The 14,602-nt window shown below is 40.4% G+C and overlaps 1 protein-coding gene across 5 annotated transcripts in view; it reads left to right on the top strand.

The window, feature by feature from the left end:
* LOC125462486 (collagen alpha-6(VI) chain-like) overlaps positions 1-14,602 on the top strand; it is a 164,326-nt gene that overhangs the window by 101,824 nt on the left and 47,900 nt on the right. For all 5 annotated transcript variants that reach the window (XM_048552571.2, XM_048552580.2, XM_048552599.2 and 2 more), the window contains 3 exons: positions 2,617-2,679; positions 8,162-8,224; positions 9,288-9,338. In XM_048552571.2, coding sequence (XP_048408528.1) covers positions 2,617-2,679; positions 8,162-8,224; positions 9,288-9,338 — 177 coding nt within the window. The remainder of the gene's footprint in view (positions 1-2,616; positions 2,680-8,161; positions 8,225-9,287; positions 9,339-14,602) is intronic.

The raw sequence follows: 14,602 nt of genomic DNA, 5'->3' as shown, positions 1-14,602 counted from the left end.
TCTGTGTCTGTGAGAAAGACAGTTTTTGGTCAGTTTTATGAAAAATATTCTGTTCAGCTGTCGTAAAGGAGATTACAGGATAATATAGAGACTACAAACAGATACAGATAGCTGTTTACAATTAAAGCATGTCTCAGCAGCTGCATGCCTCAGGGCACCGTACTATTCAACCCAGTTGCTGAGTCATGCTGATTTAAATGAGTGGAAATTATTAAAAGTTCAGTCCAGGAGTTCCTTGCAAAACAAACTTTGGCAAGCAAAAGTGCTGCAATCCAATTGAAGGCATGAGTTTAGGTGCAATAGATGGAGGGCTATGTATTGACATTGAGGTAATGATTCAGGAGACATGAAAGCGGAGGAGCCCAGAATAGAGTCAAAACCTAAGCAACAGTTTGGGGCTGTTGTGGCAAAGTGGTAGTGTCCCTACCTCTGAGCCTGAAAGTCATAATTTGTCAAGTCTTAACCTGCTCCGGAGGTGTGTCATAACATATCTGAACAGGTTGATTAAATGTATCTAGGTTGTTGAGTACTCATTTAGACCTGGAAAACAGAGGAGATGTGAAGTGCTTTGGCCAGGTATGAGTGATACTCACTCAATATTGATCAAGAAGCAGGCATTTCAGACAGTTCCCGAAAGTGGAGCAGCTTAGCAGCCAATGAAAATATCATTTTAGATGGGAGTTGGCTCATCAAATTTTACTGTCCTAGTGGACAGAAAGCAAGGTCAGGCAGATCATGCATCTGACGCATGACTATCCACGAGGGAATTCACACAGCCTCGTGTGGAGATCTGCAGTGAGCACGCTAATGTAAAGTTTGGCTTAGTTTCGTTGAAGAATGCTTCTCCAGACAACAGGGTTGCTTAGGTTTTTTTGTTGAATCTCTTAACCGCAGCAACATTGGCATCTAGTGGCCAAACATGGTATTGGGTGAGCTATCATTCTGAGCCTGAGATCTTAATTTCTTTTAGTCAGAACTGCAAGTTAGTAACCTACAAAACAGAATTTAAACAGAATTCACTCTAATATTAAATATAATCCAAACAGTTCAATTTAAAAACTTCATCTTTATGTCTATTTCTCTTTGTTTAGGAAGCTCCGAATGAATGCATTGTTTTAACTTATCTCTTGCAACTTCATTTTTTGTTCCTTCTGTCCAAGTCAGCAAGGATCATTACTTCCTTATGTGGGCACACCAACCAAGTGAGCATTAAGAGTTGACATCATCAGGGTACATGATAGTCAGAAATATCATTGTTGTGTCCCTGTCTAAACTGCATTTGCACTCTCCAGCATTCCATTGTGGAGTGGTGGGCACAAACAGCATGCTTTTCCCATTCCAATCCAAATATATTAAATCCAATGATAGCCCTTCTGCAGTAACCCTGACTGGGAGTAGCTAACTCAGCACAGATAAAGAAATAATTGAGACCTTCCCAATCTTTGTCAATACATAACTGTCCTGAAATAGGGAGAAAGTTGATAAACCACATATTTATTAAGCTAAAGGCAAAATACATTTTAAATAAAACGCAAATTGCAGATGCAAGAGTCGTAAGAGTAGAAGCTCAACAGCAGTTTGCATGTCTTTAGCCTAAATATGGTTATGATGGACATCAGTGTACTGGGATGATCTGTGTTGAACAACTTGTCATGTATAGAACTGTCCAATTCTGACAATTGATAGAAATTATTGTATCAGGTTGAAGTGTGCATTAATATGTATCATTTTTTAGAGTATGTATTACACTATTTGGAGCTCTAATGATCACATCCCATTTTAAATGAATACAATACAGTATTGTTGGTGGGTGCAGAAATATCTCTGCAGTTCAGTGCCAAATACACCATGCATTATGGTGGAATCGAAGTTTAATAAAAATTGACTTACCTGATCTGATGCTGCTGAAACTTATATCGTGGAGAAATGATGTTACATTGCTCTAAAGACAGTAGTGATCATCACTGTCATTGGTTGTGAAATATAGGAAGTTGATTGACTTTGGGTTCATGCTTGAAAAGAAGTGAAAATAGTGGTTGCTGGTAGTGTGCATTTGCCAGTATAGCACCAGAACAAAAAGGCATTAGTTTTAATTGCTGGTCTGAGCTGAGCTGATCTTAGGAGTGCTGTGCTTTATCCCAAATGTTAGAAAGGGACGACCTAGTTGAAATTTCAGCTGATCCTGTTACTGATCATTCTCCAGTAATAGCGTGGAAATTCTGTGTTGGCGACTGATTATGTTTACATTCTCAGCAACGTTAAATCCCAAGCTTACAAACCTAGCCCAGGTGTACCTTCTGAGATTACAGTGTCACCTTTACCTACTCCAGAGTTTACTGTTGGAGACAAATTCAAAACCTCTGATGAAAAGTAGGGCTGTCTGATCCTGTATCATGCTTTAAAATTAATGATAATATTAGCAGTTAATTGCTTCGTTTTATGTGGGAAATCCCATCCAATTTTAAACGTACATACATACATACAATGCACATTGATAAATTAACTTCAAGAACCCCAATTCTTACATTAGATTTCTAATACCTAACTTAGATTTCTTTAGTGATTATGAAACAAGCAGCCACTTTAATCAATGCTTCTGTGTTATTTATATGACAGGGTCTGACCAGAGACCCAGGCCCTCCGGGAATGGATGGCGACATTGGTCATAAAGGGAAACATGTAAGTTTCATGATTTACCATTAATTTGATATAGATAACATGTTCACCTCTGAAATGGACCAAGTGGAGTTTGCCTTTGTGGAGGGTCAGGAGAACAAATTATGAAGGAGAGGCAAAGGTGGGACCAAAAAAGAAGTAGTGTGTAACAGGATTAATCTTAAAAAGAATTTCATTTGTGCAGTGCCTTTCATGGCTGGATACTTCAAAGTGTTGTCAGTCAATGAAATAGTTTGATGTGCAGTTACTATTATAATATGGAAAAACATTTATTTTATTGGCACACAGTACAATATGCAGTATTCTTTTATTGCCACAATATTCTTTTTATTTATTCATGCATGAGGTTGGTACAATCACAGCCAGAATAGAAATTTACCTGCCATGAAAACCTGTGTTTCACTATAAGCATGGGGCTAAGGCCCCCAAAAATGACATCTGGTCAAAAGCCTCCAGCATTTTTTTCCCGTACAGGTTTATAAGTGAGTTGTACATCTCCCATCCAGAAATTTGTTACAATATGCAGAACAACTACATTAACTTTGAATATAATCCTCCATTGTAGCTTCCAAGCAGGATCAAAGATTTCCCAAACTCTTTACACTCTGCCAGGGTCACTGAGGTGAGAGGACAATGGGAAGTGATGCTTCAGTGAAAATGATGGGCTGGGAAGCTTTGAAATGGTGAAACTGAATAGACCTCCAGACAGGCCCCCAGCGGGGAGACTGGTGCTCCTAATTCCTCTTCTGAGAGTATGCTTTCACCACTTGATAAGTGATTCCACGTTTTGAGAAGTCAGTTTCCCAGCTTTGTGCTTCACTCACCTTGAGCTGCATGCCTGTGCTGTCAGTTTCCACTGGTGTGTGGGAGCAGCTTATGTCAGCTCTATCTTTGACCTCACTTGAGGAGAAACACTAGCGTCGGTTACAACAGGAGCAACACCGTCATCAGCAGATGCCACCTCCTCAGACATAAGTTGTTCCATGGGCAGGAGGGGATGGACACGAGAGATCCAAAGAAGGTGAGACCCCACACTCCTCACATTTGGGCATGGAAGCTCGAAGCCCAGGCTTTCATAGAGGTATATTGCTGAAATCAATAATCAACCATCAATAAGACCACCTTCCCAATGGACAAGGTAGTCACTGCCTCTTCCAGTGCACTATCTTGTACAATGGGAAAGCTATTACTATGAAAAAGGGATGATTTGGAGAGAAGAGAAGGGCATCGTTTGTGGCATGAATGTGAGAGAGCAGTGGGAGCGGGGTAATGTTAACTATTCGGATGAGGGCGTACAGAGGCACCTGAAGAGCGGGGAATGAGTGAACCTGCAAGATACATTCATTTGAGAAATGATGCATAGCTAAATGGTGGGGAGGTCATGGGCAGTGACACCTAAAGATGTCATGCCACTCATCTTTCTCACCCTTCCGAAGTGCATGAAGAGATTCAAGGGCTTTCTCCATGTTGGAGATTCCACTTGCCTGTTGTATACTTCCTTGCCCATCTTCACTAAAGCCTGCTTTGTTTGGCAGGCTGGTCTTTTTGCCCAGTCCTTGGCAAACATCACCTCACTTTGGTTCTTTAGATCTCACAACAAGATCTCCAGGTAGAAGAATCAGAGGCCTTCCTCAGCCCACTCTCCATTCTTGTAGTTGCTAGACTACATAGGAATTGGTGAACAGTTTAACCATCCTGACTGCTGCTGGGATCCCGAACACAAGAAATCTTTCCTTAGACAGATGTAAAATGTCATCCCGCCTATGCTGTCTCAGATTGGCCAGAAAACCTGTGGTATAATGTGGATACTTTGGCCGAATAAAGAATGCAAAAACTCTCTTCAGTTGGATTTCTAAGGCCTGAAATTTGACATTGTCCCCTTTGAAAAAAAGAATCATGCATGAAGTAGATTAAAAAAGGGAATTTTTAGAATTCATCTGTGGGATATGGGCATTTATTGCCCGTGCCCTGTTGCCCCTTGAGAAGGTGGTGGGGAGCTGCCTTCTTAAACCACTACAGTCCACCTGCTGTAGGTTGACCCACAATACCAATAGGGGGGGAATTCCAGGATTTTGACACAGCGACAATGAAGGAACGGCGATATATTTCCAAGTTAGGATGGTGAGGAACTTGGAGGTGGTGGTGTTCCCATATAGCTGCTGCCATTGTCCGTTTAGATGGAAACAGTCGTGGTTTGGATGGTGCTGTCTGAGGACCGTTAGGGTCAGTGCTTCTTGTGGATAGTACGCACAGCTGCTACAGGTGAAGGGAGTGGATGCTTGTGGATATAGTGCCAATCAAATGGGCTGCTTTATCCTGGGCGCTGTCAAGCTTCTTGACTGTTGTTGGGGCCTCGCTCATCCAAGCAAGTGAAGAGTATTCCATCGCCCTCCTAACTTGTGCCTTGTAGATGGTGGACAGGCTTTGAGGAGTCAAGAGGTGAGTTACTCGCTGCAGTATTCCTAGCTTCTGACCTACTCTTGTAGCCACTGTTTATGTGGTGAGTCAGTTGAGTTTCTGATTCATGCAAGTAGCCCGTTTGGTGGCTTCAGCAGGTAATGCCTCATTTTCGGGCATACCTGGTGCTGCTCCTGCACTCTCTGTTGAGCCAGGGTTGATCCTCTGACTTGATGGCAATGGTTGAGTGGGTGATATGCTGGGCCATGAAGTCACAGATTGTGCTAGCATACAGTTCTGCTGCTTTTGATGGCCTACAGTGCCTCAAGGATGCCCAGCCTTGAGTTTCTAGATCTGTGCAAAGCTTGTCCCATTTAGCATGATGATAGTTCCACACAGCACGATGGAGGTTATTCTCAGTGTGAAGGCTGGATTTGGTCTCCACAAGGACTGTGCGGTGGTCACTCTTACCAATACTGTCAAGGACAGATACATCTGCACCTGGCAGATTGGGAAGAATGAGGTCAAGTACCTTTTATCTTTTTGCTGGTTCCCTCACCACCTGTCACAGACCTGGTCTAGCAGCAATGTCCTTTAGGACCTGACCACCTCAATCAGTAATGTTGTTGCTGAGCCACTCATGGTGGTGAACATTGAAATCCCAACTGAACTGAATGGATGGTTAGGCCATTTCAGAGGGCAGTTGAGAATCAACCACGTTGCTGTGGGTCTGGAGTCACATGTAGGCCAGATCAGGTGAGGATGGCATATTTCCTTCCCTGTTGTAGGCGATAGTTTCTACTAGGTGTTGGAGCGGCTGGGAGAATTGATGGGAAGTGTGATATTAATCACTTTTGAGTTTGGACTTCTGATATTTTAAGCTATTGACGTAGGAGTTTTCTGTTTGTTTGAAGGGATTTAACGATTAACTTGTAAGTATTTTGTACCAGTGATGACATTTTATAAAACACAATGTGAGGGAAAGACTTCCTTGAGAATAATGGTTTTTTGTTTACATTGGGAGAAATTTACAATTGAACAAAACAACAGTTGTGCGTTTAGCTTCAGTTGAAAGGTCAGGGATGGTTTATTTCTTTCTTTTGACGAGAAGAAATGTGACTTGCTTAGAAAGGTCTTCTTGTGTTTCATTTAAGCAATTCTGCCAAAGTCTTGCTGAAGCTGGATATGTAATGCAGTTGTTCCTGAGAAAAAAAGTTCATTCCAACTGTTAGGAATGAAGTTATCTCCATGTAATGAGTTTCGTAAAAGTTCTAAACTTAGGCAATTCTGCAGAAGTCTCGCTGAAACTAAGTTTGTAAAGCACTTGCTCCTGAGGAAAAAAGTGCATTCAAACCGTTATGAATTAGATTATCTCCACATAATGAGTTTTGTAGAAGTTCCAGACCAGAAGTGTTTGAGTAAAACCCTAAAGGGTTCCTTGAAGTTGAGAAAATCTAAGCTGAGTTGCATGAAGGCTCCAGGAAGAGGCTATCAGACTTATAATACTTGGAGCTGAAGCCATAGATAAGTAAAACTTACAGAGGTGAAGAGAGGGGAATTCTCTCTGTTGTGAGTACTTTAATGCAGTGCGTTTTGGATTGATGGGATTTTACATTTTTAACTATGTGTTTTGAAATCTTAAGACATGTGCTGTGTGTAAATAAATGGTTTATTCAATTTTATCTTCACTTCAGTTGCATCAATAAAATATTGCTAAAACCAAATCTCTGCGTTGCATACTTCTGTTTCAGTGAGAGACCACCTCATTATAAAACAAAAAGAAACAAAAGTTTTTGAGAAGATTTGTAGCTCATGTTGTGAATGAGGTTGTAGACTTGGTCAACCAGTCGTCAAGAGACACGACCAATTCTCACTGGTCTCTATACACATGGACAAAGAAGGACACAAATTCGACTGGGACAACACATCCATAATAGCACAAGCCAACCAGAGATATGCCAGGGCATTCCTACTGGAACTCTATTAGCAAACACATTGAACTGGACCCAATATACAAACCACTGATAAACAGAACCAGAATTAGTAACAACCACCCCAGCAAACTGAGGAATATAAATAACAAGCAGGACAGAACACCGCCGCTTCACTGGAGGTGCACTGACGATGTTACCTAGCAGGGTGGTAAAACATCTGCGACCAAACCCACCAGCTAAGTGAGCAAGTCTGCAACTTCAAAAAGAAACATAATATAAGCTGCGTAGCTGGATTTCAATCTGGGATTTGATTTGCCTTGTAATAACATCAGCTAGGACCTTAACAAATGACCAGTATCAAGGAGGCTAGGATAGAGATGGACAGTGGGCAGTTGGGATGGGTCAGTTGTATAGATACCTAGAAGTTAGATAAGGCCTTATTTTGTCTAGATTTCCTATGTAACTATCCAGGTTAGTGAGTTAGGTTTGTCCTAAGTCTCTGACTCTAACTCAGAATCTGAGACATTTAATGCATAGGGTCTCAGGGAGCAAAGAAATGGCCCGTCAGATGTTTAATGTTTCACGATAATTTCTATGAAGTTAGTGAGTCAGAATCTTTGGGGATATATCCCATTTCCAGCTTTGCAGAGTCCGGAAGATCTGAGCCACTTGTTTATTCCATTCACTGGAAGAAGGCCTTGTTTCCCATTCCTAACTGCTCTTTGAGGGTAGCACTGCGTTGCTTTTCTTGAACCACAGCAGTCACTGCAAGCGCTGCACTGCTGTAGGAACATCCACAATGCTACCAGGGAACATCTTTTAATTATTTGAGTCTTTACAGCATCACTGGGCAGTTGATTGTAGCTTTTACAGTTTGTAGCTCGTGAAGAAATTTAGGATAAGATTTTATGAGTTGCCTCCTTCAGGTTGAGTTTATTGCATCAGGGACTTCATAATAGCAGTTGGGGGGGCAATAGGAAAAACACAGTAGTTGTTAATAACTCTACAACACTCTGGAGTTGATTAACTATGTATTTCGTGTATATGCATTGTTCTGAAAGTGTCGGTTGGTAACATATACCTACCCCCATCATATCTGGAACATAATTGTATTATCAACCAAATACTAACCAGTTTCTTGGGATATTTAACAGGGTCAACCTGGAAATCCTGGGGAGAAAGGCATAAAAGGAGTAGATGGACCTCGTGGCATAATGGTGAACTTCTGTTTCCTTTCAATTTATTCTTCTTTCCAACGCGTTTTCTGATCAGAAAGAGAAATAAAGTTGAAGGCCCATTTTCTGGTCATGTTGAGGTATCTCCTTGATTCTGTTCTTCCTTATTTTTTTTTAAGATTAGATTCCCTACAGTGTGGAAACAGGCCCTTCAGCCCAACAAGTCCACACTGTCCTTTGAAGAATGAGCAAACTCCACACAGACAGTCACCCAAAGCTGGAATTGAACCTGGGTCCCTGGCGCTGTGAGGCTGCAGTGCTAACCACTGAGCCACCCTCAACTTTACTCAACTTCAAACTGTAGTACATTTTTTCCAAGAAATAATAGGTTGAAATAACAACATATTATTTGCATTTGAAAAGTTCAAATACGATTTGCTATTTATAATACTATAGGAGATTACAATTTTTCAAACAGCAGAAAGAATACAATAATGAAAGTTTGCTTCTGTGAAACAGATAGGATTGTTTCAGGCTAATTTTAGAAAGTAATATTTTCACCGGATGGATTTTAGTAACTAAATTGAGAATCATGCATTTCTTTTCACCCTATGAAAGAGCAGTTATAGTTCTGATCCTGTTTCCCTGCTCTAATAATTGTGTCAGACTGTACATGAATGAAGCATCCCTGTGCAACCAAATAATGCATTGTAAGTAACCTAGTACCAAAAATTAGCGTATTTGGTAGTAACATTGCACAGTTCATTTAATATTCTGCCTACAATATTCACTTGTCGATATAGGGAATTGAAATATCACACGTTAGTCTAGCTTTATGCAGGCTAAAATAACTGGTCAAATTGTAGTCAGTTGGAATATTTTGCCATTGCACAGATGATAAGGTGAAAAGTTTAGAAGACTTCATTTTGAATGACAAGCCTGAAACATCAAAACCTTTTCCTTACTTTTTCAGAATGAAACTATTGAAGTCACATTGCAACTATCTTTTGCTTTGCTAGAATCTACATTTTAAATAAACAAATCAGGTCAAAAAGTGTTTGCAAATGTTGTGACTGTATTGCAAAATATGTGTTTTATCATTCAGGGGCCAGATGGCAAGAATGCATTTGGATCCAAGGGAATAAAAGGCAAAAAGGTAACACAATTATTGTTGTTACATGTAGTGTTAATTAAGAGTCCCAATGAAAACATGGGTGAGGAGATCAGAACTGATGTATTGTGCGACATTTCTATCTCATGATCCTTGCAAACATTATATTTGCTCTCTATTCTGCTACTTGATCTGAAAAACACTACTTGCTGTTTTTAAAGTTTATTTTGAAAAGATGTGTCATTCAAATGTTGATTATTGTTCACCCCATTATAGCAGCAACATTCCAGGAAAGGCAGATCATTGATAAATTGCAACTGACTTATCATTTGACTGATCAAATAACAAAATTTTGCTAACTGTTAGAAATGAGTGGGATTGATCCAAATGGAGAATGAATTTTCTCATCAGATGTAATGCTTAGCTTGCTTCTCTGTTTCTCTGATGTTATTTTTAGGCATCTTTTAAATAAAGTGGTTTAAAGTATACGGAAAAACAAACAAGATCAAACTAAGCACTTAGCTCGAAACCTTAGTGATGGACAATCCAAATTCCGCGGCTCCTAAACTGAAAAATAAATGGGCTGTCTGGGAAGGCAAAGCAGGACTTGAATGTTTATTAAAGTCTGCATACCATTGTACCACTGGAATGTGACTAATATTATTTACAAATAGTTGTTTTGATTACAAAAAAGAAAAAGACCACAAATTTCCTTGATGTCTGGGGCACACAGATGGTGAGGAAGGTTGGATGGGACTTTGAAATGTTGACCAGTGTTCGGGGAGAGAAGACAAAACTAGTTTCCAGTGGAGTCCAGGGTAGCAGAGTTCCAGCCATTTTAAAGAAAGTCCATTAATTCACTAAGGATTGTTTTTTTCCTGACAGAATTTCTGTGACTTCCACCAACTTTCCATGAATAGTCTCGAGACAAAGAAAAATGAATACCAAGTCCATTGAAAAATCTTGCCCATCATGGCTGTTCGTGGAAGTGTGCGTGTGCTGCAAATATCATTTTGGGTGCTAAACAGCACTCACGCACAATTAACCTCAAATCTTCATTGCACACCATTTGAATTCAGAATTCCTGCTCAGATAATGTCAAGTGTGGTGGGAAATCACTGAAGCAGTCCTTTGGCTCTGATATCTTTGGCAATGGCATCAGTGCAGTGTTGACATGGGGTAGGGGTGTGTCAGTCAGAAGGGTCATTACTAGTAGCAGCAGTAGTGCTGGATACAGTGCCCAATCTTGGCCTTACAGGGGTGCTATAGAAACCTGGTGAAGGTATCCTTTATTTTAGATAGTAGTAGTAAAGGGAAACAATTTAGTTATTTTGATGATTGAATCAAACCATTAAAAAATGACGCAGCTCAGAGGCACGACAAAGGAAAATGACTTATAGGTAAGATGGTAGTGCAGAATACAAGATAAAACGGTGTGAAGCTGGATGAACACAGCAGGCCAAGCAGCATCAGAGGAGCAGGAAAGCTGACGTTTCGGGTGGGTCTCGACCCGAAACGTCAGCTTTCCTGCTCCTTTGATGCTGTTTGGCCTGCTGTGTTCATCCAGCTTCACCCCGTTTTATCTCAGATTTTCCAGCATCGGCAGTTTCTACTATCAGTGCAGAATACTAGCCAGGTTAATAAAAGATGTTGTTTTACCATCTTCAGCTTGTTCACTGGAAGAGAAGATCAGTTGATGAGGAAGTTCAATGTATGACAAAGTGTATGTGGTAAAGGACTGTCATACTCTTTGATGCTTTCACCTGATTGTGGTCTCAATCTTGGGCATCCTAGTAATGCTCAGCACCACTGACTCAGTGGAGCTCAGGGTATAGTGTCACACCTTCGAGTTAACACCGTTGTGTGCCACCTTTTCTGACAGGGGAGAGGGAATTGTGTCAGTGAAAATTGTGAAATCTGATTGGTTGCGATGGCTGCTGTGGTTTTGTAATCATCAGTATGACCAAGCTTTGAAAGTATTTGTGAGTCTTGAAACAATGCTAATTGTTGGCAGATGAGAGACAGGGATGAAGTGAATCGAGCGGTGGCTGAGGTGCATTGTGTAGTTGCAACAATATGGCAACTGGAGCTGCATATACTGATCTTAAGCTCTCGTACAAAGTCATTGATCCTATTGCAGCACTGCATTCAGTTCCTTGAAGCTTGATGTCTGCTGTTGACCTCCCATGAGTGGTTGCTCCAAGTCCCTTTTGAACGTCTGTAGATACAGAACCTTAGTCCTGTTTTACACTTTTTCCACCAATGCCTACAGGAGATCTTGCAAAATTTTGCAACCTATGCTGGCCTGTGTTATGCTGTTTTTCACTGGTGTTAGACAGCTTGATTTTGGCACTTTGCAGATGTGTCCGACCAGTGTTGATGATACACACTGGATGTTGCCATCATTTAAAACAGTCAGCAGGATTAGGTGTGCTGTCTATATTGCAGTGATATAGGTTACTTGTGCTTCATAATCTCCATCTCAGGTTTCAGGCAATCAAACTAAACCTCCCTGAGAGCTTTGAGTGTTTAATTTTTGGTTGACTTGATGTGATGCTATTTGACAGCAGGTCCTACAGAGGGCAGAATTGTATCGCTCTTAAGTAAAGGATTTGAAAATAAAACACATATTTTGTACAGAGATAATGGGAACTGCAGATGCTGGAGAATTCCAAGATAACAAAATGTGAGGCTGGATGAACACAGCAGGCCAAGCAGCATCTCAGGAGCACAAAAGCTGACGTTTCGGGCCTAGACCCTTCATCAGAGACCCGGTCTAGGCCCGAAACGACAGCTTTTGTGCTCCTGAGATGCTGCTTGGCCTGCTGTGTTCATCCAGCCTCACATTTTGTTATCCTACATATTTTGTACAGCCCAGTTTCTGATGCAGAGCTCTCGGTAATTATCACTTCGGTTGGAGACTGTGGACAGAGACTCAAGACCATTATTTGTAATGCATGCAAATTTTTGGTGAATGAAAATTAACCAGAGAAAAATTAATAATGCCATGAAATTGGTGCTCTGACTTCAGTTCCCAATTCTCTGGTCCGTGATACACAGATTGCTTCTCATATTCTAGCATTATATAGAAGGTTAACACACTGTCATGGAATTAACCCTTGCACATACACCCTAAATCATAGAATCAGGAAGACATTAAAATTATTTACAATAATTTGGCTAATGTAACTTCCCAAAAATATTGAGTTTCCTATCTACAGCAATGTATTAACTACTCGGGACTGAAATTTGTTTGTGGACTATTTTCGCAAAATCATAAACTCACTTGAAGTGACGGATTTAGAACTTGGTTCAAGTCACATCCAATAATTTGTTGCAAATATGATGAGTGATCACTCAAAATGGAGCATTTCAATATTAAGGTTCTTTAGCTCATGACACAAAGAAAATTTGCTTACCTAATATTGCCAATTCTAATTTAACAGAGGTGAGAACCACTTGGACACACAAAGAATGTGCTTATTTAATGTTGCAAATCCTAATGTAACGGAGATCTGAACCACTTGACAACAAAATAGTTAAGTAATCTCAGTGATTTTTAAAGTAAATTTCATATTCACTTCCACACTTTAAGATAAGCCACAGCTAATCCACCCGATACAAATAGATGGAGCTACAAGGTTGATTCTGTAAATCTCTGCTTCCATTCAGTAAGAGCTTTTGTTAGGAAATCCATGCTTCACGGCTAGAGAGCTATATCTGAGCAGTGCTGTCTTTGAGTTTGACTTCCCTGCACTGAGTACAAGAAACACTGGATCACTTCTTACAAAGGTTTGCAATTTAAAATAACTTTACTCGGATGCTAGTTACTTTAGAGGTATCTGCAATGTTGTTGTAAATAGTATGAAGTCGGTTAAAATACAGATAGTTGGGTAGGAAGTTGATATACAATACACTTGTAATAATATTTTAACATTATCGTAGCAATAATGGCACCATAGGAAGACCAGAAATTTTGATAAATTGCACCCTTAATAGAACAGAGAAAAAAAAATTAGTCAAGTTTTATTTCAATATGCAGTAGCCAGTTAATGTACACTGAAAAATCAATTTGATTAACACAATTTTTTTTTCAGCCCTTAATTTCCCATATATTTTTAAATACGATGGTTTTAAAATGTGTTTATCTCAGTTTTTTTTCTAATTTGCTACTGTAACTCCAGTCCACATCCTACGTAAATCACGTAAGTGGTATTCCCACTCAACTTCAGCCTGTAAGAACCCAAGTGGCAATTCTTCATGTGACAGTGCAGACCCAGTGTTGCATTAACAATATTTCATCTCCAAATCAAACAACTGGAATATCACACAGGCAAAACTTCTGTTTGTCAATATAGTTGGATATTCGCCCTAAGCAGTAAGACACCTTGACTATAATGCTTATGAACAGATTGGTAAGATGTAGTGATTGGAAACAGCTAGATCTTGTTGACTACGAGATCCTAAATTGGGTTTGTTACCCTGGGCCAGTCAGGAAAGTCTCACCTGACCTATATAACCAGGAGATTAGGATCTCCGCAGTTCTGGGGACTGACTTTGAGCTGCCTGGCCACAGTGTACTGTGCACATGTAAATAAAGGAAGAGTTGATGATGGGATGCTGGCCTCGGTGCACTTATTTCCATGGCGACAGCAGAGAACAATACCTGGCTGAAGAACATTTGCTCATCTTACAGTTGGGTAAAATTTCTGGCATCATGCCTTGATCAGAGAAGCTTGACACATTTGATCCTGCTGTCAAAGATTGGGCCCAGTGGAAGGAATGCAATATTTTTTTCTAGGTAAACGACATTGGGGCAGATGAAAAACAATGAGTAATCCTTCTGACTGCTTCTGGACCTGCAGCATTTTTGGTTTTAAGCAGCTTGACATTCCCAGAGGCACCAGACACTAAAATCTTCCAAGAGTTTATGGAGTTGGTTAATGAACATTACAACCCCAAACCTCCTGTAATTCTGAGACGCTATTGGTTTTATTCAGTTGTTCGAGAACTGGCGAAATCTGTATTGGAATGTTTGATGAGATTGAGAGGACTGGCAGAGGCATATGATTTTGGGTTAACCCTGATTGCGATGCTGAGATGTGGGAATAATAATGTAACTATGCAGATGTGCGTACCAACTAAAGCCCAACTGGACTTCAAACAGGGACTACAACTTGTCATTAGTAAATGCAGCAAGAGGAACATAGGAGCTGAAGGGTGTCCTGATGGAAGTGGACACCCTCACCTGCCTGACTGAGCTTGGGGAACACCAATTGCAGAGCCTCACATAGGACATATCCTGAGCA

The sequence above is a fragment of the Stegostoma tigrinum genome, chromosome 2 (assembly GCF_030684315.1).
Source record: "Stegostoma tigrinum isolate sSteTig4 chromosome 2, sSteTig4.hap1, whole genome shotgun sequence".
NCBI lineage: Eukaryota > Metazoa > Chordata > Chondrichthyes > Orectolobiformes > Stegostomatidae > Stegostoma > Stegostoma tigrinum.
This window is presented reverse-complemented; position numbering and strand designations above follow the sequence as displayed.